Source organism: Hippopotamus amphibius, chromosome 3 (genome assembly GCF_030028045.1).
Source record: "Hippopotamus amphibius kiboko isolate mHipAmp2 chromosome 3, mHipAmp2.hap2, whole genome shotgun sequence".
Classification (NCBI taxonomy): domain Eukaryota; kingdom Metazoa; phylum Chordata; class Mammalia; order Artiodactyla; family Hippopotamidae; genus Hippopotamus; species Hippopotamus amphibius.
Window position 1 is genome coordinate 105952914 of NC_080188.1, and position 25869 is coordinate 105978782.

The 25869-nt window shown below is 35.2% G+C and overlaps 1 protein-coding gene and 2 pseudogenes across 1 annotated transcript; 2 read left to right on the top strand and 1 right to left on the bottom strand.

The window, feature by feature from the left end:
- Positions 1-3568: 3568 nt before the first annotated feature.
- Positions 3569-5393, bottom strand: LOC130847843 (actin-related protein 3-like; annotated as a pseudogene).
- A 7963-nt stretch (positions 5394-13356) lies between these two features.
- Positions 13357-14312, top strand: LOC130850435 (olfactory receptor 5F1-like; annotated as a pseudogene).
- An 8192-nt stretch (positions 14313-22504) lies between these two features.
- LOC130850284 (protein Dr1-like) lies at positions 22505-23029 on the top strand. Its single transcript, XM_057729721.1, has one exon. The coding sequence runs from the start codon at positions 22505-22507 to the stop codon at positions 23027-23029; it is 525 nt and encodes a 174-aa protein (XP_057585704.1).
- The last annotated feature ends 2840 nt before the right edge of the window (positions 23030-25869 follow it).

A 25869-nucleotide genomic window follows, 5' to 3' on the forward strand; every position in this document is an offset into this window, starting at 1 on the left:
AGTTAATCATTTTCTGTACTGGCAAAACTAAAGACCAGAATTACAATTATTGATGAATCATTTTCACCATGTTATTTATATTAGTACTGTGTAGTAAAGGGTTAACTCAATTATCCTGGCCTGCCCAAGCTCTGCATATTCCAAAGGTCTTCAAGACTAGCCCTTACTGGCTCCTGGCAGACAATCTCTGAAATCTTGGAATAGTCTGTCTAATAAGAGCATATTTGTATCCTGGGGTCCATAACAAACAGTTTATGCTAATTCTGTGGTTAATGGTGAATGCCTGATTTTTTTGTACACTTGGGGCTTTGAACTAGGCTGTAACACAATCAGTTTTAACTCTGGGGTGGGGCAATTCTAGATGAAGTAACTAAGGACAGTGTTGTGGACTCTCCATGCCTATGAACTGACCCCTAACAAAACCCTGGACACCAAGACTTGATTAAGCTTTTCTGGTTGACAATACTTCCTAACAGCTGGCAGACAACATTGCTGGGAGAATTAAGTTGTCTGTGTGACCCACCAGGAGAGGACATAAGAAGCTCATGCCTGGTTCTCCTTGACAATGTTTTATACACCTTTTTCTTTTGCTAATTTCAGTCTATATCTGTAGCTGTAGTGAACCATAACCATACATATAACAGCTTTTCTGAGTTTTGTAAGGCCTTCCTTCTAGTAAATCACTGAACCTGACAGTGGTCTTGGGCACCTCTGAAACAAGTGCTAAATTTGAAACAGTTCCTCAAGCATTTTTCTTTCTTTTTTCTTTAATTAAGATTTTATGTTTTCTTATTTTTGTATTACATAAAATATGAAATTTTATTCTAAAAAATATGCAAATTAGAAAACAAAATAAATGAATATATAAAACTTTACCTCCTGAGTTAAATAAAAAAAAACAAAAACAGTACTGCAGAAATCAGTTCTCTATGATCACCTGCATTATCCTGCTTCCCTGACAATTACAACCAGAATAATATATCAGCTCAGACCTGCCAGAATGGTTATCATCAAAAAAACAATAAATTGCAAATGTTGGTGAGTATGTGGAAAAAGGGGATCCCTTGTGCACTGTTGGTGCCAATGTAAATTGGTGCAGCCACTGTGGAAAACAGTATGAAGGTTCCTCAAAACACTGAAAATAGAGTTACCATATGACCCATGAACTCCAATCCTGGGTTTATATCTGAAGAAAACAAAAACACTAATTCAAAAAGATTCATACACCTGAGTGTCCATATCAGCACTATTTCCTATAGCCAAGGTATGGAAGCAAACTAAATGTCCATCAACAGATAAATGGATAAAAAAGATATGGTATGTATACACAATTGAATAGTACTTAACTATAGAAAAGAATGAAAATTTGCCATTTGCAATAACATGTATGGACCTGCAGGGTCTTATGCTTAGTGAAATAAATCAGACAAAGACAAATACTGTATGTTATCACTTATTTGTGAGATCTAAAAACATAAAACGAAGCAATATAACAAAACAGAAATGGACTCAGAGATAAAGAGAACAAACTAGTGGTTACCAGTGGGAAGAGGGAAGGAGGAAGGGGAAAAACAAAGGTAGGGGATTAAAAGATACAAACTAAATAAGCTACAAGAATATATTATACAGCAAGGGAATATATCCAATATTTTATAATAACTTTAAATGGGGTATAATCCAACAAAATTTTTGAATCACTATTTTGTACACTTGAAACTAATATAATATTGCAAATCAAATATACCTCAATTAGAAAATAATAAAATACTCCTGTATTTTTATTATTCCCTAGCTTTCAATTTTAAAAGTAAAATTTATCCATATCCCTAAAACTATATTTTTAATAAATATATTTTTATCTTGGAATATTATAAATATGATGTCATATATTTTATCTTCTATCTTGCTTGCGATTTTCTTTGATATTGTTTCTAACATTCTCCCATGCTCATATGTATCCCTGTATTTAATTTCAAAATTGTACAGTATTATTTTTCCTTAATGTGTCAATTCAGTTCTTAATTTCCTTTTATCATGACCAATGCTGATGTGAATGTTACTTTACGTGTCACTCAGTGGACATGTACAGAATTTATCTAGGTCCATCCCTAGATGTGACATTGATTGGATACAGAGTACATATATGTTCAGCTTTAAAATATAACAAAATATTTTCTAAATTTCTGTTTCATATTTATATTTTCAAGATCAGCACATCTGATCTTAGGTTCTACATCCTTGGTAATGCTTGTTACAGTCAGATATTTAATGTATTTTGCCATCATAATGGAGGTGAAAGATATTTGAATCTTTAACACATCTGGAGTTATTTTTTTGTCCATTGCATTAGGTGGGGATGTTTTCTTTTTTGAATTTAGATTTGTTTAACATATATTCTCCATTTCTTTTAGTGATGTCCTATGATATATCAAATCTTCATTTATGTGTGGATCTGCTTCTGGACCCTCTACTGTGATCATCAGTCTATTGGTAAATTTTCTTTTATATAATGGCATTGAAATCTGCTACATACTTCTACAGGAATGGCTTGATCTTTTTGTTCTGCATTATTGCACCAAAACTTTACAAAGAGCTTGCCACTTTTAGAATATTAAAAAAAAATTGGAATTGTATTTACAGACCAATTTTGTAAAACTTGTATGCCTTTAAAATATTGTCATTCTCATAAACTTGGTGTCACTTTTTACTTATACTGTTTATTGAAAACCTTTTAATGATTTTGTATAGTTTTCTCCGTAAAAGTTTTGATTGTTGGATCTATTTTCCTAAGGACCTTGTATAATATAAATACTATCCTTTTAGAAGTTAGGTTCTAAATATTCTGCAGTGATGAGAAAATGATCAAATTTTCAGATCAAATATTGATTGTATATTTAGCAACCCAAACTATTTTACTAATTCCCATAATTTGACATTTTACACTTTTATATGAGTCTATTCCTTACACATCTTAAAATTTTGTTTTTTATTGTTTTGGAGTATCTTCTGCTAGCTGCACCCTCCAGTGAATTGTTACCTAGAATTGGCAACATTGGACATCATTTTCTTTTACATAATTCTAAAGTGAGTAGCACTAAACTTCTGTTTATTAATTTTGATCATAAGATGTCAATTCAATCTCAAGTACTAATTAAAATTGTGTTTGAACCTCCAAATGCTATTCAACTAGCTTGCCATGTATCATTATTGATAAAGGAAGAGCGGAGGAAAACTTATTTGCAATGGTAAATCTTTTGGAAAAAATTCAAGCAAATAAATTATAAATTTTAACTATTAAATTGTGAAAAAAGATATGACATTAAAGGTAACTGTCCAATATTTTGGAAAGTGTTTTAATTTCACCTTTTTTTTTTTTTTTTTAGTCCAACAATCTTAGCTTTACTTTTCCTTTAAAGCAAGAAACAGAATGCGAGTAATCAGAAAGCACTAGCAGGCATCGGTTCATCCAAGATACTAGCTTCTTAGTTCCAAAAGCACTTGCAAAGAAAACCATTGGGGGCACAGGAGGATGGAAGCACTTCGTAATAACTGGAATCCCATGAGTGTGTGTGTACGCCAAGTCTCATAGGCTATTTTTTGTATTTATCCTTTACTTGGTCACTTTTTTTCCCTCAAATACTAGTTTTTCTTTGACTTTTTTTTCCTCAAAGTATAAAAAGTATGAAATATAAACAAGCTTTTGCATTGCACACTTCGAAGTGTACAATTCAAGCATTATAGAGCTATCTACATACCGATAAATCCCATCAAATCTTGGATAATTCAATAATATACAAAATACCAGGGCACAGAAAGAACTAAAACCCACTTCTTTTTGTTACACATAAGATTCAAATATTCATTCTAAAGAAAAACATAATCATTTTGGCTCTCCTCTACATTCGCATGTTGATATACTTATTAAAATATTCCTGTATAATTATGTTTGGTCTTATTATTTCAAGTCAGGTTTAAAACCTCAAAACCAGCCATCCAGACAAAACAGGTAATCAGAAAGATTATTTCTTCCCCACCTCCCTAACCCCAATAACTATGAAGCCAATTTTACGACATTACTCCAAACACTGGATTGTGAAGACAAATGCTAGGTCTAATTTCTTCATAATCATTTTTGGTGTGGCACACTTGGTAGAACTCAGGTGTGGAAGCCAGCATGGATCCTCCAAACCGAACGGCATATCGCTGCATGTGGTGTGTAATGACTTGTACATCAATAGGTTTTGGCTTCAATCTACCACCGCTCAATTCCTCACTTAATTTCAGCCTGGCATCTACAGTTCTTTTCAAATCTCTTTGCAGGCGATGTCCAAAGTCCCTGAACATGGTTGAACCTCCAGAGAGGACGATATTCTTGCAGAGCGGACATCTGACATCAATAGGAAAATTCTGAATTACTTCATCTACAACTTCTGAGATAGGCTGAGTAAAATCTGGATTAGCAAACTCTGGATGAAAAAAAAATTCAGGTCCCAAGAATCTCTCATATCCAACATCAATGGAAAATTCTTTCTTTGAGATAGCATTGATTCCAGTATACTGTTTAATCCACTTTGATCCATCTGTATCATACTTGTTAAATTATTTTACTAAATCTGGGCAGACATAACTATAGCGCTCCTTTACTGCCTTAGCAGTTTCCAAGGATTGCTCTGGAGGAATTCCTACTTCTCGGTCTCTCAGCAATTGCTGAATAAAATATGTTATATCTCGTCCTGCAATTGGAATGTGCTTAATACAGCTGCCAATCACATACCTTTCAGCCACAGGGATGACATGAGTGACACCGTCTCCACTGTCTACTACCGCACCGGTCAACGTCCGTTCTCCTACTTGCCTGGAGGTCCAGGATGCAGCTAAGGCAAGAGCAGCCTGTACAGCAATGTACAAGCCCGGAACATTGAAGGACTCAAACATTATTTCAGCAGTATATTCCGTGTTTTCTGGAGTATTCAGTGGAGGTTCAGTCAAAAGAAAATAATGGTCTTCAGGTTCCGCCCTTAAATATTTAAAGATCACTTGTTCCATAAACCTTTCCATCAAGTCCCAATCTTCAACTACACCATGGCGGATTGGCCACTTTGTTGCATATGTAGGTTTTTCTATTGCTTCATCACCAATGAAGAAGTCTAGGTCATCAACACCTTCCATCACCCTCCTCTGAGCTTGATCACCCACTTTTGCTGACTCCTTAACAGCAATACAGGAAGGGATGATAAACTGTGGTTCCGTATTTCCAGCATATCCTAGCTTTGTATACCCCGTGCCACAGTCCACCCCACAGGCCGGCAACCGTCCCGCCGTCTTCCTCCTCGCCTGCTGCCGCCGCTGCAGCCGTCCGCTCCGTGCTGGTTGGGGCCAGGGATGGGCGGCGGGAGGTAGAAGCTATCTGACCATCCACGGCCGGGCCGCCCTCTCCTTCCGGGGGGGAGCCGGGAAGCCAAAGCAGTAGCGAGACAGCAGCAGGCTCGGTCAGCGGCTACCAGTTCTGCTTAATTTCACCTTTTTAATCCACAAATTTGCCGTACTAATGCTGCCACCTTCTGAGACAGACTAACCCTAATCATGCAAAGTGAATGCCCCATGGGTCTCATTAACAATAATCTTTAGTGCATTTTTTAGCTTAAATTTAAAAAGTATACAGAGCAATTATTACTGAAGGGATAAGTACCATAAGCAATGATTATCCTGAGAGATAATTGGTGAATAAATTGTAAAGAAATGAGGACTCTTTCCTAACATTTTTTTACTTTAGTGTAATTAATCCCTTTGAAAATTGTTAATTACTACATTTTGCATTGGGGAAAATATAGGGCTTAACATCAGAATATTTCTTAATTAGGTTATTTCTTATTGACTCTCAAGAGAAATCAGTAGACATAACAGCTATTTAATATTTTTCATTCTCTAATATTGAAATAAATGTCTGCACACAGAATTTAGCAACAGAAATGACTAAATAAAGGCCCTGTTTTTCCTACATTCTTAATTTACAATTTATTGCATGTATTTGCCTTATTAATTCAAATAAACTTATTAGAGTAAAATATTAGTACACAGGTTAATCCTCAGATAAATGACATGCATTAAAATATTCACAATCTAAGAAGTAGAGTCATTAATCCAATCATTTAAAAACTGACTTAAATATTTTAAAATTTACATTTTAAAATATAATCAAGTCTATTCATTTACCCACAAATATTTAATGACTGTACTGTAAGACAGACACTGTTCTATAGCCTGGCCAATCATTATAAAGATTTGTGCTCTAAAAAAATTATTAGAAAAGTAAAAATGAGAAAAATATAAACAAGTAACTGAAAATGATATTCTGTTATTAAAAAGTATTATGAATACAATTGAGTAGCTTTTTGTAATTAGGGATTTCATTCTATCCTTGATGTTGAAGTCATTAAAAATGTTTAATTGAATAGTATATGACAATTTTATCTAATAATATCAAGATATGTGGAAAACTGAAATGACAAAACTGAGTATCATCTTTATCAGATAACTCAGTGATTAACAAAGATAGATAGCTCATTTAAAGTTATTCATTTAAACTCATTTTTCATGGACTTTCTTTTGGTCATAATTGAGTTAGTGACATGTGATAACATAGAACTAACCCTACATATCATAAACTTTAATGTCCTTTTGATGAGTACTCAATTTATAACCTAATCAAAAGATAATTATTAAAATATGAGAGTTTATCTCTTGTGCAAGTTAATATGCAATTTCTATATTACCTCATAAGATAATCAGAAAGAAAAAATAAATATATAAATGTATACATACATAGAAAGAAGTTTTCAGAGATGTGTAAAATTCTTCTGTGATATTATCAAATTAAAGAATAAAATAAGTCCATTAGATTTAGCATAAAGCAAGTCAGTGATGGCACTGAAGAGAAAGCTATCAGCAGGAAAGGCATCTGATGCCTTTATCCCAAAATATATTTCATGGTCCCTTCCTTTGTGAAAAATAATTCTAGTAAGTTCAATATTTAGCCCTTAAAATATTTATTTGTATATAATGTGAACAAATACATTGTAAGAGAAATACCAAGAACATCAGTTATTGTCAAGGTAATTTTTCCAGCTGGACTTTAAGCCTAAATAAGCATTTTAAAATTTTCTACTACTGCAGTAGCCTATGCTGTTTTCTCTTTTTCCTGTATTATCACAAGAGGAGTCATTGGTGGCAGGACAGTGATGTTTGCACCTATGAATATTACACTTTCATTAAGGTAATGATCCCAGAAGATGTTCTCCTTAGTCTGACAAAGTCATAGGAATCACGGTTACTTCATTTAGCTATTGCAGTGAGGAAGGTAAAGGCAAAACCCGCACTGTTTATTTTGGGGTAAGGATCAGGATTTGGGGAAAGTTTACAAGCCAGACGTGTTGAAAAGGAGACATAGCTCCCTCACCTCCTCCTTATTCTGTGGAGACATGGGAAAACTGCAAGGGATGCAGTAAGTTTGCACTCCAGAAGACAGCCCTATCTAAAAACATGTTATGTTTTCCGTGGGATCTGTTTGTGTGTGTGACCATACCATTGAAGAACAAATATTATGAGCTCAGATGCCTAAGTCTGGATTTGGGTCACCTGTTTAGGAGAGGGCTAAATTGCCCAAAACCTGAAGACTTTGGAACCTAGAGAAAGATTCAGCCTTCTGGTGGAGAAAGGTGTAGATGGAATAAAAGGCCGCTGGTTTTCTAGGAAACACTGAAATGACTCTGAGAGAAACAGTCACAAAATCCTGCCTGCTTTTAATTACTGCAGATATTTTTGAGAGTTTAATGATCTAGATAACATGAAATAATACGTTTCTGTCAAACGCAGTTTTAAGATTCCCATCAATCTCACAAGGCTTTTATCATTTGTTGAGAAGTATACCTAAAGGGACTTCCCTGTCAGTCCACTGGTTAAAACTCTGTTTTCAATGCAGGGATCATAGCTTCAGTCTCTGCTCAGGAAGCTGAGATTCCCCATGCCCTGTGGCCAATAAATAAATAAAATGAAAATAAAAAAAAATAAAGAACCCTCTTTAAAAAAAAAAAAGTACACATACATACCCTACTATTCCATCAGGGTCAAATATTAAACACTTACATATCTTAAAAATAAATAAAATTACAATTATTCAAGATTGTCTTAGAAAATGGAAGATGATTAGTTACCTATATAACTGTAATCCAGATTTGGGTAAAAGATGATTGAGTCAAACCCTACTTTAAGTTTTCTGGTTATACATCATATTACCTAACCAGCATGACAATATTAGTAAATATGGGTATCTTCATTCATCTAGAGTAAGATATAAAATTGCCAAAAGCGTTAAGAAAATCATGGCTGTATTATTAGGTTTGTGTGTGTGTTAAAAAGGAATTTGTGCATATATGGTATAATTTTACAAGTGTTATGTAACTGAATTTCATTTACTACAGTAAAATCCTGGGTGCCCCTTGTGAATATATGGTGAATTGATTTTGACTTGAAAGTTTAGCTGGGAGCCAGCAAGTCTTTGCGCATGCTCTTCAAGAACGGATTCTTGGTTTCCAGAGCCCTCCAGTAACACTCACTATCAAAACAAGCCAAGGGGGCTTGTGTTCCTGGTGCAGGACAGCAGAGCTGTGGTGAGAAATGTGAGGCTGGATCCCCTTGCTCTTTAGGGGAGATCCCTGAGCCTGTGATATCCCCTTCCTCTTCTGAGTCACCCACCAGGGGTGTATGTCCCTACTAAATTATCCTCCCGTCCTCTCAATGTGGTTATTGATATCCTCAGTGGAATTCTGCTAGTCTTCAGGTCATTCTCAGAGATAGTTGTTCCATATGTAGCTGTAGTTACGATGTAGTTACGATGTGTTCCTGGGAGGAGTAGAGATCAGGGTCTTCCTACTCTGCCATCCTGATCCTGCCTCTGCCTTGAAGTGGAGGTGGAAATCTGTTATTAGTATTATAGCATTTAAAAGTTTCTAGTTTTTTTAAGGTTTAATAATATTAATCTTTTCTTTTTCATAGCAATCTCTTGTTCTCTTTCTTCCGTGATAACTCGCGACACTGATTCTTCTCCTGTTTCTCTTAACTCATATTTTTGATTGTCCAATTACAAATTATTTTTAAGCATTACCATTTCTTAAATTGTCAGTTAAATTTAGCACATTAGCAAATAAATATAGTGTATTTCATAGGTTTCAATCAGGGCATAGTTTTTAATGGCGTAATGAAAAGATCTTTACAAGTCAAGCTTTCAAGCCATATCTTGCATGATGTTATAGATCATTAGATGCAGAACTACTCTAACTTATTCTGACAATTGAATTTGCTGGAAGATATACACACACACACATATATACGTGGATGTGTCAAAAATTATCCACACTCCAGTTACCTTTAAACTGGCCCCACTGTCTTATTAGCAATTTCTGTTCAACACTACTGTCTCCCCAGTCACTGCTGTGCAGGCCCAAACATGTTACATCAGTTCATTTGTAAGTGTGGTGCAAGCAAAACTGGATGTCCCACATGTGATTTGGATGAAAGAAGAAGAGCATGCAGTGATTCAATTTTGTGATCTGAGGATGTATACATCCACACACTTCTGCCCACACTGCCAACACTCTGCAAAAACTTCATTTTGAGGTGTTAAAGTATCCTTTCTATAGCCCTGATCTTGCTTCATCAGACTTTCACCTGTTTGGTCCACTGAAAGCAGCCCTATGAGGACAAAGATTCAATTCTGATGAAGAAGTGAAGACAGTGGTTCACAGCTCAGCCTAAAACATTTTTTTCATGAGGGAATATGAAAGCTGGTTGACAGATGGACAAAGTGTATTGAAAAGCAAGGTGATTGTGTCAAAAAAAGATGTATTTGTCTTTTCTAAAACTTAAATTCTACAGCCAGAGTGCAGATAATTTTTGACTCACCCTCATGTTTTGAACCTAAGTGACTAAGATAAAATGGAACTTGACATGAGTAGGAATTCTTTCTGTTGACGACTGTGTGCAAGTTGTAAAAAGTTAATAAATGGAAACCTTAGTTGGAGTTTGGAAATCTGAATGGGGGGCTCTCATGCCCTCTGATTATAGCAGAGCCCCAAAGGAAGAAGACTCCTCTTCTTTCCTGACAAGGAATCAGCCAATGAAAATCATCGACCCTTTGTTTTTTTTTAAATGCCCTCCCAAATTTCATTTCTCTTTATAAAATGGTTCTCTTTCCTTTGCCTTGTGGGAACTGGCAGGTGGCTCACCATGGTTGCAGAGCCAGAATTGGAATTCTCTGCATATCCCAAATAAATCCAGCTTTGCTGGAGAACTACCTGACAGTCTATTTCAGGTCAACAAAGTTGATATTTCCACTTTCTAACTTACAAAGTTTGTCTATTGCAAAGTCTTTTAATAGCTTTAAATTTTGCTTGTCTCATCTGAAAAATATGTAAAATAATAATGTAAACCTCAAAGACTGGTGTAGAGAATTAACTGAGAATTTAAATAGAAAAGTTTAATATACTACTTGATGCATAATAAGTTCCCCTATGCAAATAGGCTCCATGATTTGAACATCAACGTGATTTATATCACCATGTTTACCAGTGTATTTAGATCTGGAAAATCTGTAAGTTCGTCTCCTTGTAAGATTAGAATCAGACAATTTCACAAGCCAACGCAATTCTCAAATCATAAAAATAGTTGTGTTCTTATTTCTCGATTGCTTTGGCAATTTGGGGCTTTTGTTTTCATATAAATTTTAGGAGCTGGAGATGTCATCTTCCCAGACTTCAGACTATACTATGAAGCTACAGTAATTAAAACATCATGGTACTTGGACAACAAAAGACACATAAATCAACTGAACAGAAGAGAGAGCCCAGAAATAAACCCAGGAAACTATGGTCAATTAAGTGAGACAAAGGAGGCAAGAATATGCACTGGAGAAAAAACAGTCTTTTCAACAAGTGGTGCGGGGCACTTTCCTGGTGGCACAGTGGTTAAGAATCCACCTGCCAATACAGGGGACACAGGTTCAATCCCTGGTCCCAGAAGATCCCACATGCTGCAGAGCAACTAAGCCCATGTGCCACAACTACTGAGCCCACGTGCTGCAACTACTGAAGCTCAAGAACCTAGAGCCCATGCTCTGAAACAAGAGAAGCCACTTCAAGGAGAAGCCTGAGCACAGCAATGAAGCGTAGCCCGCTCGCTCAGCACTAGAGAAAGCTTGTGCCTAGCAATGGAGACCCAGTGCAGCCAATAATAAATAAATAAACAAATTTATTTTAAAAAATCTTAAAAAAGTGGTGCTTGGGAAAATTAGACAAATACATGTAAAACAATGAGATTAGAACATTACCACACAAAAATAAACTTAAAATGGATTAAAGACCTAAATGTAAGACCAGAAACATAAAACACCTAGAAGATAACATAGGCAGAACACACTTTGACATATATCACAGCAATATATTTTTGGATCTGTCTCTGAAGGCAAAATAAATGAGAGGAGGAGGGAAAGAGGGGGCAAATTAGGGGTTTACGATTACGAGATACAAACTACTATGTATAGCCATTATCCTGTAATAATTTTAAACAGAGTACAATCTGTAGAAACACTGAAATCAATATGCTGTACACTTGATATTAATATAATATTGTAAATCAACTATACCTAAACTTAAAAACTTAAGTTTTCTTAGTCCATTGTCTTAATTGCTCAAGTTATACTATTCCTTTAAACAACAGATGTAGTCATTTTCATTTTACTCAAGAACAGAGTTAGAATGGAGGTTGAACTTACCCAGACAAAAGAAGGGGTACACACACACACACATACACACACACAGGGAAGAATAATAATTTGTTTGTAGGCTATGTACCTTTTTTAAAAAATAAATTTATTTATTTTATTGGCTGTGTTGGGTCTTTTTTGCTGTGCGCGGGCTTTATTTTTTAATTTCTGTGAGTGGGGGCTGCTCTTCATTTTGGTGTACGGGCTCCTCTTGTTGCGGAGCACGGGCTCTAGGTGCATGAGCTTCAGTAGTTGCAGCACATGGGCTCAATAGTTGTGGCTCAAGAGCTTAGTTGCTCCGCGGCATGTGGGATCTTCCTGGAGCAGGGATCAAGCCCGTGGCCCCTGCGTTGGCAGGTGGATTCTTAACCACTGCGCCACCTAGGAAGCCCCAGCTATGTACCTTTTTGGAAAAGCTTAAATTACAGATAGAGAGGCAATTAAATAGCCTATTTTTTTTTTTTTTTACTTTGACAAAAAACTTTAAAGTAACATAGAGATCAGAAACCATTTTATGGTCAAAATGTCACATAATTTTTATTCTGTTTATCTGCATGTGATCGTATTTTAATTTCTTTGAGACTGGAATTTCTGCCTTTGGAGGATTGACTCCACAATTAAAACCTATAATCTAGTCCACATGGTTACCCAACCCTCTTTAAGGAAAACAAAATAAAAGGGCAGCGTATGTATATACTCAGAAGGTGTCTTGAATTTTTACGAAGAGTTAATTCAAAGTTTCATGGCTTTTCATTTCATATAAAAATGAAAATCTTCATTTTAAGCTTCACCTGACCTTATTAAGGATTCTAATGGAAAAGGAAATAATAAACTACACAAGTAAGATGCTGGGAAGGATACTGTTAAGTACTTGGTGCTGTCATTCACTACTATCGTCAGGTACAGTGTGTGCTACTACATGGCATTAATTTGATAGTGTGCTTTGTAATGAGAACAGCTGTTTGGTTTACTTTTAAAACACTTCAAAATCATTCTTAAGAATATGATAGATATCAAAATATTGATTATTTGAAATGGTCACTATTTTTGCTGCTTGGAGAACACTAGAGTGATTTCTGGATGGCAGTGCATGCATTTTGGTGTTGAAGAGTATACAGAGCTGTCTTGATGAGAAAAAAAAAAAAAAATTGAGGTAAACTCACATACCTGTTCAGAGAATGAGAGAGACTTCAGCAAGGATAGTTCTGTACTTTGCATTTTGGATGTGAGCTAGAAGAGAAAGAATAGAACATACATGTTGCATTTTCAGAAACTGAAATGGACTGTGTGGACTTCGACCAGTGATTTGAGAGTTCTACAACCCAGATTCAATACAAACAATTGCTTAATAAATTCCAATGCTTATTCATTTGCCCCTAATTTTCCCCTTACTACATTCACTCTATTTACTCTATTATCCCAGTTGTTCTTTTTTTCCCATGTGTTACTAACCTCATTAACACCTCTACTATTTCCTGTAAACTTTGGACAATGGAATACTTACAAGGAATACAAGTTTATGCATATGATATCTGTAATAAATGGCCAGAAAAAATCATAATTTGCTGAGTGAGTTCATCCTGTTGGGATTAGCAGACACACTGGAGCAACAGATTATCCTCTTTCTGCTTTTTTCTGTGATTTACACATTCACAGTTGTGGGGAATGTTGGGATGATCCTCTTAATCAAGATAGATTCCCGACTTCACACACCTATGTATTTCTTCCTGGCAGTCCTGTCCTTCGCGGACATTAGTTATTCATCCACCATCACTCCAAAGATGCTGGTAGATTTACTATCAGAGAAGAAAACCACCTCCTTTGTTGGATGCTTTTTGCAGATGTACTTCTTTATAGCCTTTGCCACAATTGAATGCATCCTTTTTGGGTTAATGGCCTATGACTGTTACATGGCCATATACACCCCTCTCCTTTACTCCTTGATCATGTCCAGGACTGTCTGCCTAAAAATGACAGGAGGGGCTTTTACAGCAGGACTATTAAACTCCATGCTTCACACAGTTATGTAAGCAGCTTTCCATTCTGCAGCTCCAATGTCATCCATCACTTCTTCTGTGACAATCCTCCACTTTTTAAGCTCTCCTGTTCTGACACTCACCTGTATGAAACCATCTTATCTACTTTTCCTGGTGTGAATATGGTTGGGGCCCTACTGGTGATTTTCACCTTCTACTCCTACATTCTCTTCTGCATCTTTCGTATGCATTCAGGGGAGGGGAGGCGCAAAGCATTCTCAACATGTGCCTCTCACCTGACAGCTATCACTCTGTTCTATTCCACCTCCATCTATACTTATCTGAGACCTACTTCCAGCTACTCCCTGACTCAAGACAAAGTGGCTTCTGTGTTCTAAATGGTAGTGATCCCCATGCTGAATCCTCTGATCTACAGCCTTAGGAATAATGAAGTAAAGAAGGCTCTATGAAATGTAATTACTAGGAAAAGGATTCCTTTACTTCTGGGATTGTTTGGCTAATTTTCTGAACAATATAGACTAATGAATTTTCAAATGCTGGTTCAAGTTTACTATGATCGTTGGCTTCATTTTCTGAATAAATAGAGTATGTATTGAATTTCCAAAAGCTGAATCAAACATGATTTTTCATTAAAATAGTCTCTAAGTAATCATGTTGTATCTATACTCAAGTATATGTATCCAATTAGGTATAAGCTCAGTTACTAAAGTTATATAAAACTTTGGAACTTTCATATAATCATTCTATATTTCCACTGGGTCTTCAAAAGTAGGGCTTATTTGTAATGAAGCCTTGGTTAGAGAAGAAAAAGTATTAAGTATTTAGAGACAAAAGTCACAATATCACATGATCTAACCATACAGATTATTTGTAATTATCCATTTATTTTTTCCTTTTGCATTCTTTATCAACGTTAGTGATTTGTAAGAGGTTATTATGTTACATATATCAAAAATATTTTAAATTTAAATTGATTTCCATTTTAACTTTTTGAATTATTTCCTGGGAAGATGCTTAAGCTACATTTCGGTACTATAATTTTAATTGTAGCAGTAGACTCTCCACCTTTTATTTCCCTTCTTCCCCTCATACACATATATGTTCATTAAATAATAAACATTAGTTTATGCAAACATGTGTCATCAAGAAAATTGCTGTCTGGTTAGAATGCACCAATACAGTAGCACTCCTTTGATTCTTTCCCTTCTCCGCAAAATTTTCCAATTCTTTTCTCACTTTCTCTCTCCCAGATTGAGACATATACACAAAGCCACAAGCACACATGTTCAGCTACTGCAGAGTTTGAGCAGGGCATAGTTCCAAAGCAGGTAGATCAATGCTCAATGGATGAATCTGACACATATTCTTTATAATAGGCTCATGGATTTCCTGCTTATGGAAATCTTTTATCAATTAACCGTAAAAGTCAATTAAAATGTAGCTTAATGTTAAAGTTAAGCATTAATATGGAGATAGGTAGGAAGTTGGCTTAGTAGAACTCTGGAGGAAACTGGATGGGGTTCAGATCTTGCTAAGGAGACAGTCCACACTTAATTTTTTTGGAGGGAAATCCCTCATGGTCCTTCCCTTACTCTTGCTGCTGAAGCTGCACCTGACAGAAGTTGTGATGTTTAAGTCATCTGGGATGTGGCAAAGCCCACTTTATGACTTGTCACAAAAGGCTATCCAGTTCTGACATCCATATCCTCAATGGTTCACATAGTTGACCTTCGCCAGAGAGATGCTCATGAAGTCATCAGTGTTGTTGGTGCACCCATGGGTCATGCTATCACGCCGCAGGTCCAAATGGTTTTCTGGTCCTAGAAGCCCTGCATCATACTGATCAGGCTGGTCTCAGAGATGGTTTGCGCCTTCGCTGAGTGATTTACCCACATTCTTCTGCACCAGTTGGCTGCTGTTGGCTGGACTTTTCTGGTTTTCTTGTCCTGGATATTCAATGAAATCATATACAGGATCAAAATATTTCATTAGTAAGTACTAATATTCTATTCCTTTCATTAAATGTTTTAATTTCTAATATAACTTAGAAATAGACAATGTTTGGGAGAGGAAATCTAATTATTCTGAGATTTGAGTTTTATACATATCGTACTGTGAGACTTGTTCTCCTGTCTCTAATTCTACTCTTTTACATGCAATTACTTTCATTTACAAAGTTTTCAAACATTTCCAACTTTGGGAGCTATTACCACTTAATGGTATTTGTTAATTTTAATTAATTGAATATGTGCTTCTTATGTAAATCAGGATTATTTCTTTAACCTGTAATTGTTTATAAAAATTAATTTTAAATCATCATATTTTTTGTTTATTTTTCAAAGCACTTATGTAAAACATGTTCAAATATTTTTTTTTCTTTAACTCAAAAGAAATTTAGATTGCAAAAGCATTGAGGTCTGTAATTATTATTTTGAGTTTGATTTTATCCTTCTTTCTTTAGAATCGGACAATATTTATCAAACCCTCCCTTATGAATGTAGTATGCTTTTTGCCTTTTGCTATCTGCATTACTTTATGTTTTTCTAATGTTCCTAGTCTTTTATTTCATTTAAATATTTAATATTACCACCTTCCTCAAATATACAATTATCAATGTTTTGTCTTATTCAAAACCTGTGAATGTCATAAACTTGGAAAAGTAAGCAAACAATGGAAGAAATGAAATAATCAATATTCAAGAATCACATGGATTCAAATAAACAGTCCCTCCCCAGAAAAGATGATGTTATTAATAAATAGAAGAAGAAAAGTGCAGGGACAATTTGGTGTTAATATATAAAAATAATGTTTTATTTAGTTTGTTAAATATAAGCTAACAACATGCACAAAAATAATTTTCATTGGTTTATTTAAAAATGGGAAATCTTACATTTTGTAAACAACAGTTCGGTAAATGGTAGTTGTGAGGTTAAGTGAAACAATAATCCTATTTAACTTCACACTTCTGAAATAAAATAAAACAGTGCATTAATACATAATGTTTTAAAAGACAAAGACAAACAATATCATGTCAAGAGGACAAAAAACAAATGGTCAGGTTTATGGAAAAAAAGTCAAAATATAAAGTAGTTGAATTGACTTAAGAAGATGTAGAAAAAGAAAGCACAAAAACTATTAAAAATATATAGATTTAGACATGGATGGACCTAGAGACTGTCGTACAGAGTGAAGTGAGTCAGAAAGAGAAAAACATATCGTATATTAACACATATATGCAGAATATAGAAAAATGGTACAAATCAACCTGTTTGCAAGGCAGAAATAGATACACAGATGTAGAGAACAAACATATGGACACCAAATGGGGAAAGCAGGGAGGGTTGGGGAGGAATGAATTGGGAGATTGAGATACCAAATTGTACACTCTAAATATATACAGTTTATTGTCTGCTAACAGTATCTCAATAAAAATTCTTTTAAAAAAGTGCAAAATTCATAGATTAATATATATAGATTTATTGAAATATATAGCTTTATAGAAATAATTTTAAAACAAGCAGTATAAAAAGTATATGGCATGTATCTGAAATAGAATGTATGGCATCAGAAAGCAGAAATGTGGTCATTTGTTGCTTAACCTAGATAAAATTTACTGCTTTGACTGGGAAGTTGGTATGTACTATCTTTAAGAGTCTCTCTAAATTTTGTGATTTTAATCCTACTGTGAAGTTACTGCATATACCTACACTTCATCCTTAGGTCTTAGAATAGTCTTTGGGATGTTTCAGCAACTTAATAAAACTTATTACCCTCAGATTTGTTACTAAAGAGGGAGGTGTTGAATCTTCACCAAGGAATTTCAAAGTTTTGCAAACAGGAGACCAACCCGTTGAAAAACTATGTCAAAAACTCTGAATTTCTAAATTGGGCTTCAAATTGTGAAATTGTATGATCACTTTAACCTTGTGTTGTAAAAAAAACTTATATGATACAATCCATTAGCCATGTTTGTTCTGTCTGTGTCAGATTCATTAACACACTGGTAAGAGAAGACAGAAAGATGAAAAGAACATACAGTCTTGGAGAGGATGTGGAAACACAAAGTTTATTTAGCTGCAAAACAGAAGATGTAGCATTAAAAAATGTGAAATAAAAGGTGAGTTTTCATTTTACGTCATAAATTATTATACCCAAATCATGTGTTACAGAAGAGGGCTTGGGTGAGAGTTAGTCAAAAGGGACGAACAAAACATTTAAAGAACAAATGCTGAAGGTATTTATATGGCTGACTGTAGTCACATAGCTTTATCCTCCAACAGTAGTGCCCAACAGGGACAACTAACAAGGGCTCATAGAATTGTGCTAACAGAGTCAGAAGCAGAATGAGAAGAAACGTGTTCTAATTTTAAAGGGGCCATTGCCAGTTTTTTTTTCCCCAAAAATGAAATCACAACTGCAGAATGCAGTGTTTTCCTATTTCTTAATTTTTGTTTTTCCCTTTAAAAATGAATACTTATTACATTTTTGCCCTAATGATAAGGCTGATAATTTCTTATTAGACTCCAATGAAGCAGCTACTTACTGTTGTTCTGTTCAGAGAAATATGGTAAATATGATATGAGAAATAAAAACACATGGGATTTTTGAAGACACTGGCCTGCTGTAGAACAGCAATCCCCAACCCCTAGTCTGAGGAATGGTACTGGTCTGTGGACTAGTACTGGTCCACGACTTGTTAGAAACCAGGCCACATGGCAGGAGGTGAGCAGCTGGCTAGCGAGGGAAGATTCATCTACCACTCCCCATCACTCCCCATTGCTAATCATCACTTGCATTACTGCCTGAATCACCCCAGGAACCATTCCCCCATCACTCACATTACCGCCCGCCTGAAACATGCCCCTCCTCCCACTGTCCGTGGAAAAACTGTCCTCCATGAAACCTGGTCCCTGGTGCCAAAAAGGTTGGGGACCACTGCTGTAGAGAACATTAATACTAAAGTCTGAGTAACTGAGATGAGATTCTGTCCAAGTTATTGTTTCCTGCACACATCTCGCAAACATCTTGTGATCTATCTCTTCCTCCATTTCACTTTCTCTTATTAAAAGTGCAGTCTGTGATTCTGTTCTCTTCATCTTTTTTGTCAGTGGCTGCATTGCTCATATCAGGTCTCTTTTTTTTTTTTCAATAACAAGAACAAATACTTTTGCTTTTATTTTCCTCTTGTATCATACTAAATAAAGGACCTGCTGTAGCAAGTATAACTCATTTGATATAATTTAGGAATTTCAAGAAACTCATTAACATTCTCAGGCCACTAGACCGTTATAGTAATTCATTATTATAGTACACATTAAAATGGTGTCTTCTTACAAACACTTTGGAAAGCTGACAGTACATACTAAGCACAGAATATAGGCACAACCCACAACCCAGTAATTCCACTCCCAGGTATATATTCAACAGAAATGCATATATATACACTCACCAAAAGACATGTAAAAGAATGTTTTCCACAGCATTATTCATAATAGCCCAGAACTAGAAACTATGCAAGTGCCCGTCAATGGTAGAATGGATAAATTCTGTATATACAGGGATATGTGTATAAAAACAGATGATTGAACTTGGTGTACCCCCCTAAAATAATAAATAAATAAATAAATATAGATGTAAATATAGATGTAAAAAATAGATAAATTAATGAAATACTATTCAGCAATGAGAATGAATGAACTACAAATACATACAACAATATGAATGAATCTTGCTCTGGTAGATTGAGAAACAGCCTCCTAAGATATCCAGGACTGAAGCCCTGGAACCTGTAAATGTTACTTTATATAGCAAAAGAGACCTTGTGGATGCAATTAAATTAAGGATCTTGATGAGGGATTATCCTGGATTATGCAGGTGGGCCCTAAGTGTAGATGCAGAGGAATATTTGACTATAAAAGAAGAGAACATAATGTGATGATAAAAGCAGAAGCTCTGAACATGGAGGAAGAACCCACAAGCCAAGGATTATAGGCAGACACTGGAAACTGAAAAACAGACAAGGAAACAGATTATCCACTCACAATTTCCAGATTCAGGAACCAACTTTGTTTTTGGCTTAATGAAACTGACTTTGGACCTCTGATCTTCAGGACTGCAAGAGATACACTTGTGTTGTTTTAAATCACTAAGTCTGTGACACTTTGTTACAGTGGCATCAGGAAATATACTCATAAATATAATGATGAGCAAAAAAAGATGATATTATGTATGACTGCATTTACATAAAATAAAAGACAGGCAAAACTGATTTTAGAAGTCAAAATAGAAGTTAATTCTGGGAAGGAAGAAGATAGTGTTGAGACAGGGGCAAAAGGAGGTCTTCTGGGATGTTCATAACACTGTTTCTCGATTTGGGGGCTAGCAAAATGCATACATTTAATTTGTGAAAACCCTTATTTATGTACTTTTCTATATGTATAGTATATATAACTTTAAAAATTGATGCCTTTTCAACACCTATCAATCTGACAGTCTGCTGAAAAAGACATATATTCAAGGAGGTGGGGAAAATACTAAGCACCAACTTTATTTCTCAAGAACCCTAAAGATTTTGTTTCTCTCTTGAAAAGATTTTAAAAATAGTCAACAACAAACAGAATATAATAGTTAACTGCTAAAAAGAAAGCTAAAAGTAAAACACTGCTTAATTAGATTCTGTTATGCCTGCACCCTAGGACTGTAAATTACAAAAATACGAGTAAAACCACCTCTTCTGAAATAACAGTAAACAAAGGAGAAAGTCAAGTACTATATACCAAATGGTCAAAATGTCTTTTGGGCCTAAGATTCTTGAAACTAGTAAAAATGGTAACAACAGAAATCTTATGCCATTAATCTATATAGATCATTAAATATAAAAACAATTTATAAAACACATCAGATTTTATTGCTTGAAGAATACAGCATATGAAAATCACAAGAATGTCAAAATGAAAAGTCACTAGGATTCAAACATATAATACATTATCAGATGCAGTAAAATATTAATTAACCTGAACTCTGCATCAAAAAGGAAAAAAAAAGTATGGAAAAATATCTAAGTTGTTTACTTAAGAAACGGATATACTTAAAAGAGAAAGTATAAGGATGTTACAGTACATGTTAGAAAAGCCAACACTTATTAACTTATTATTTCTTAGACTAGACTACCTTTGGTACTTAAACTCTTAAAAAAACTGTCCTTTCTATCTCGTCCAAACACACTTCATGGATACAATATCAACTTCAACTCAAAACATTCAGCAAGATTCATCTATTTGTGGCATGGAAGAAGTGTATTTAATAAATGTGCGACAATAGGTCACTTTTTCTAAAACTGCAAAATATCATTAAGAAATCTAATACTTGTAAACTTTACTTATTTAGCTCTTTAATTAAAATCGGAATCCTGGCAGCCACAATCTATCTTTAGACCTGGTGAATATACAAATTTAAATGATTTGGCAACTGACATAGGAATTTAGATTACTTCATATTATCTTAAGTGGCTTTTCCATTCTGTTTTCAAATTCCAAACAATAGGCCAGTTCTTCAACACACCAGATTCCTATAAAAATCACTACCACACTTTATTTATTAGAACCAAATTAAAGCTTTCCCTTTTAATGAGCAGGCTGAAACTATATTTCATATAGGGTTGATCAATTATGACACTTTCTTAAACAAAAAAAAACCAATCATTTTTTAAAGCTCGATTATGATGGAGACAATGATGCCATTCCAAAAGGAAGCATTGGACACTCTAGGCCATCTAGTCAAGAAATTGTAAAAGTAATGCTAAAAACAAACAATAAGTAAACTATAACTACAAGTTAAATTACAAAAAAATCCCTCTTTTATAGCAAGCATGCTCATTAACTTTCATTTCTTTCCTCGAGCAAAGGCTTGAATATTCATGAACCTTAGTTAAACCAACGGAACCTAAGCAACTGTTTCACAAGTTCCAATAAACATGAATGGACTAAGCAAGTAATAATATTAACACTTATGGGAGTGAAATACTAAGAATCATGACAGTCCTCAAAACTGGGCAGTCTTTGAAATGTAATAGTATAGCTCAAGATGAATTATGCCATAACAAAACTTTAGTTTTTACCTCTACATAAAACAAAAACAAAATCAAGAACAAAAACATAACCTACTAAATTTTACAACTACTGTTGAACATATTGAACATATTCTTCCTAGTTTTTGAATGTCTCGTTTTGAGATTTTTTTAAACAAGTATATTTTATCTGAGCATATATATTTATTGCCTGTATATATACTCATTTTAAAAGACAAAAAAATCCAGATACTACGTAACTCAACTCTGTTGGGGAACGGTTAAGCGACAGTGCACGCCCCTCAGAGGAGACACGAAGGGGGTTCTGCACCGCTCAGATTTCCAGACCACCTTGCCTTCCCCTCTCCTAGCTGAGCAGTGCTGTCCCAAGAATCCTCGGCCCTCCCTCAGCCCCCGCATTTGCTCCCAACCTCGCCCAAATCTTTCACACACACGGGTGTCCCCCGCCCTCTCGAGCCACCCTCCGCCCCTTAATTTTCTGCACCCTCTTCTCAGAGCGCCACCCGGATCGCTCTCTGAGGGCGGCCTTTTGACAAATCTTCGTGGAGTAGTGGACCAGAGCTGGGGAGTTTTCAAAAGTCGGGGCGCGTGCGAGAGGAAGGTACGATGGCTTCCTCGTCTGGCAACGACGATGATCTCACTATACCCAGAGCTGCTGTCAATAAGATGATCAAAGAGACTCCCAATGTCCGGGCGGCCAAAGATGCCCGGGAGCTGGTGGTGAACTGTTGCACTGAATTCATTCACATTATATCTTCTGAAGCCAATGAGATTCGCAACAAATCGAAAAAGAAGACCATCTCGCCAGAGCACGTCATACAAGCACTAGACAGTTTAGGCTTTGGCTCTTATATCAGTGAAGTAAAAGAAGTCTTACAAGAATGCAAGACAGTAGCATTAAAAAGAAGAAAGGCCAATTCTCGTTTGGAAAACCTTGGCATTCCTGAAGAAGAGTTATTGAGACAGAAACAGGAATTACTTGCAAAAGCTAGACAGCAACAAGCAGAATTGGCCCAACAGGAATGGCTTCAAATGCAGCAAGCTGCCCGACAAGCACAGCTTGCTGCTACTTCAGCAAGTGCATCCAACCAGGCAGGATCTTCTCAGGATGAAGATGATGATGATATCTGAAATTCACCAGCTGAGTTTCTATTTCCTCTATAAATGTTTTTCCCTGCACAAGAAAACAGTGAAAGGAATGCTTATCTGTAATTTTGTATGCATCTTGGTGGACTTGCCATTGGTATTCTAGGGATGTCTGCTGTTAGGTTTCACCTATTGTGTGCTATTCGTGTAAAAACTGTCTCTTTGAACTATTGAAAATTTAAGGTTCAGTATAATATCAATTTTGAATTTTTAATGGTGTTTATGAAATTTTAGTTAGCAGTGAGTCCTTTATTTGATCAATAAACAGTGTTACAGAAAACTTCGTTTATAAAAATACAGTGAAATTTATACAGAAGCTCTAAACCTGCATTTGCATTTCCTCTGCCCTTTCAACTAAACTAAAAATTGGGAATTTTAAATTATTGGGGGGGAGGTGTTGTGTGATGCAGTAGACATTAGATCAGGTTGGTGAAAAAACTGAGTTCAGTTATGTAGTATTAGGTCTCTTTATAGCCTAAGGCCACTCTTTGCTGGATTCAAATTGATTTTCAATGTTTCATAGATGGATTTTTAAATGGAGAAAGAAAAAAAGTACCAGAATTAGCAACAGTGCATTGTATATTGCAACTTATTTTGAGAACTGTAATTTACTAAATATTTAAAAAGAAACTGTGCATTAATTTGCACCCAAATACACTGCACATGCTTATGTTTTAAGCAATGTAAAACCCCATTATAACTAAGAAATTTCAACAAGAAGAGCAAATCTGGAGGCCTCACATTTTCTACTTGCAAACTATACTGCAAAGTTATAGTTATTAAAACAGTACGGTACTCACATAAACATAAACACATAGATAAATGGAACAGAATTGAGAGCCCAGAAACAAACACATATATATTGTCAACTATTAATTGACAAGGGAGCCAAGAATACTCAGTGGGGAAAAGACAGTTTCTTCAATAAATGGTATTGGGAAAATTGCATATCCACATGCAAAAGAATGAAATTGGATACCTATTTTACAGCATACACAAAAATCAATTCAAATTGAGTAAGGACTTAAACATAAAGCCTAAAACCATAAAATACCTAGAAGAAAATGTAGGGGAAAATCTCCTTGGAATTATGGGCCTTGGCAATTATTTTTTGGATCTGAACCAAAAGCACAAGCAACAAAAGCACAGATAAGCTAGTGGAACTACAACAAACTAAAAATCTTCTACACAGCAAAGGAAACAATAAACAAAATAACAAGGCTACCTATAAAATGGAAAATATATCTTTTCAAACCAAATATCCTATAAGAGGTTAATACCAAAAATATATAAGAAACTAATACAACTCAATAGCAAAATAAATAAATAAATAAAGAGATTAAAACTTGGCAAAGTACTTGAAGACATTTTTTTCCAAAGAAGACACAGAAATGGTCAACAGGCATATTAAAAGGTGCTCAACATCACTAATCATCAGAGCCTTACAAATCAAAACCACAAAGAGCTATCACCTCATGCCTTGTAGGATATCTACTATCAAAAGGACAAAAGATAACAAAGTTGGCAAGAATATATAGCAAAGAACCCTTGTACATTCTTGGTGGGAATGTAAATTGGTAGAGCCATTAAAGAAAACAGTATGGAGTTTTCTCAAAAAAAAAAAAAAAAAAAAAAAAAAAACTACTATATGATCCAGCAATCTCATTTCTTCTTTTTTTAATTTATTTATTTTTATTTGTATTTTATTTATTGGCTGTGTTGGGTCTCCATTGCTGTGTGCGGGCTTTCTCTAACTACAGAGAGCAGGGGCTACTCTTTATTATGGTGTGCAGGCTTCTCATTGCGGTGGCTTTTCTTGTTGTGGAGCACAGGCTCTAGGTGCTTGGGCTTGAGTAGTTGTGGCTCGCAGGCTCTAGAGCTCAGCTTCAGTAGTTGTGGTGCATGGGCTTAGTTGCTCTGCGACATGTGGGATCTTCCCAGACCAGGGCTCGAACCCGTGTCCCCTATATTAGCAGGCAGATTCTTAACCACTATGCCACCAGGGAAGACCCTAGCAATCTCAATTCTGAGTAGATATCCAAAGGAAACATATCTGAACTCCCATGTTCATTACAGTATTATTCACAATGAACAAGATATGAGAACAACATAAGTATCTGTCAACAGATGAATGGATAAAGGTGATGTATTATATGCAATGAGATATTATTCTGTGTTAAAAATAAGGAGATTCTGGCATAGATGATAACATGAATGAACCTGGAGGACATGATGGTAAGTGAAATAAGCCAGACACAAAAGCACAAATTATGCATGTATCACTTGTATGTAGAATATTAAAAAAATAGAACACATAGGAGCAGAAAGTAGAAATACTGATTGCCAGAGAGAGGGAAAGGGGGAGATGTTGGTCAAAGGATTACAGTCTTTCTGCTATAAAATGAATAAGTTCCATGAATCTAATGTACTTTGTGATGACTATAGTGAATGACACTGAATTGCAAATGTGAAATTTTCTAACAGAAAAGATAGCTATATGAGGTGACAGATGTGTTAATTTGATTTTGGTAATATTTCACAATTTATACATATATCAGATCATCACATTGTACACTTTAAATATATTACAATTTTACATTTTTACATTACAATTTTGTCAATCATACTTCAATAAAGCTGGAAACAAAAGAAAACAAAACAAAAACACCATTATAAATACCACTCCACTAATTCCTATCACGATGCTAAAAAATTCAAATTATATGAATACCTTGATTGAACAATAAAAATTATCAGAATTATTGTGCTTTTCTGTCTCCTCAAGAAAATCAAAAGTCAACTTGCTTTGTGTTATCCTTTACATA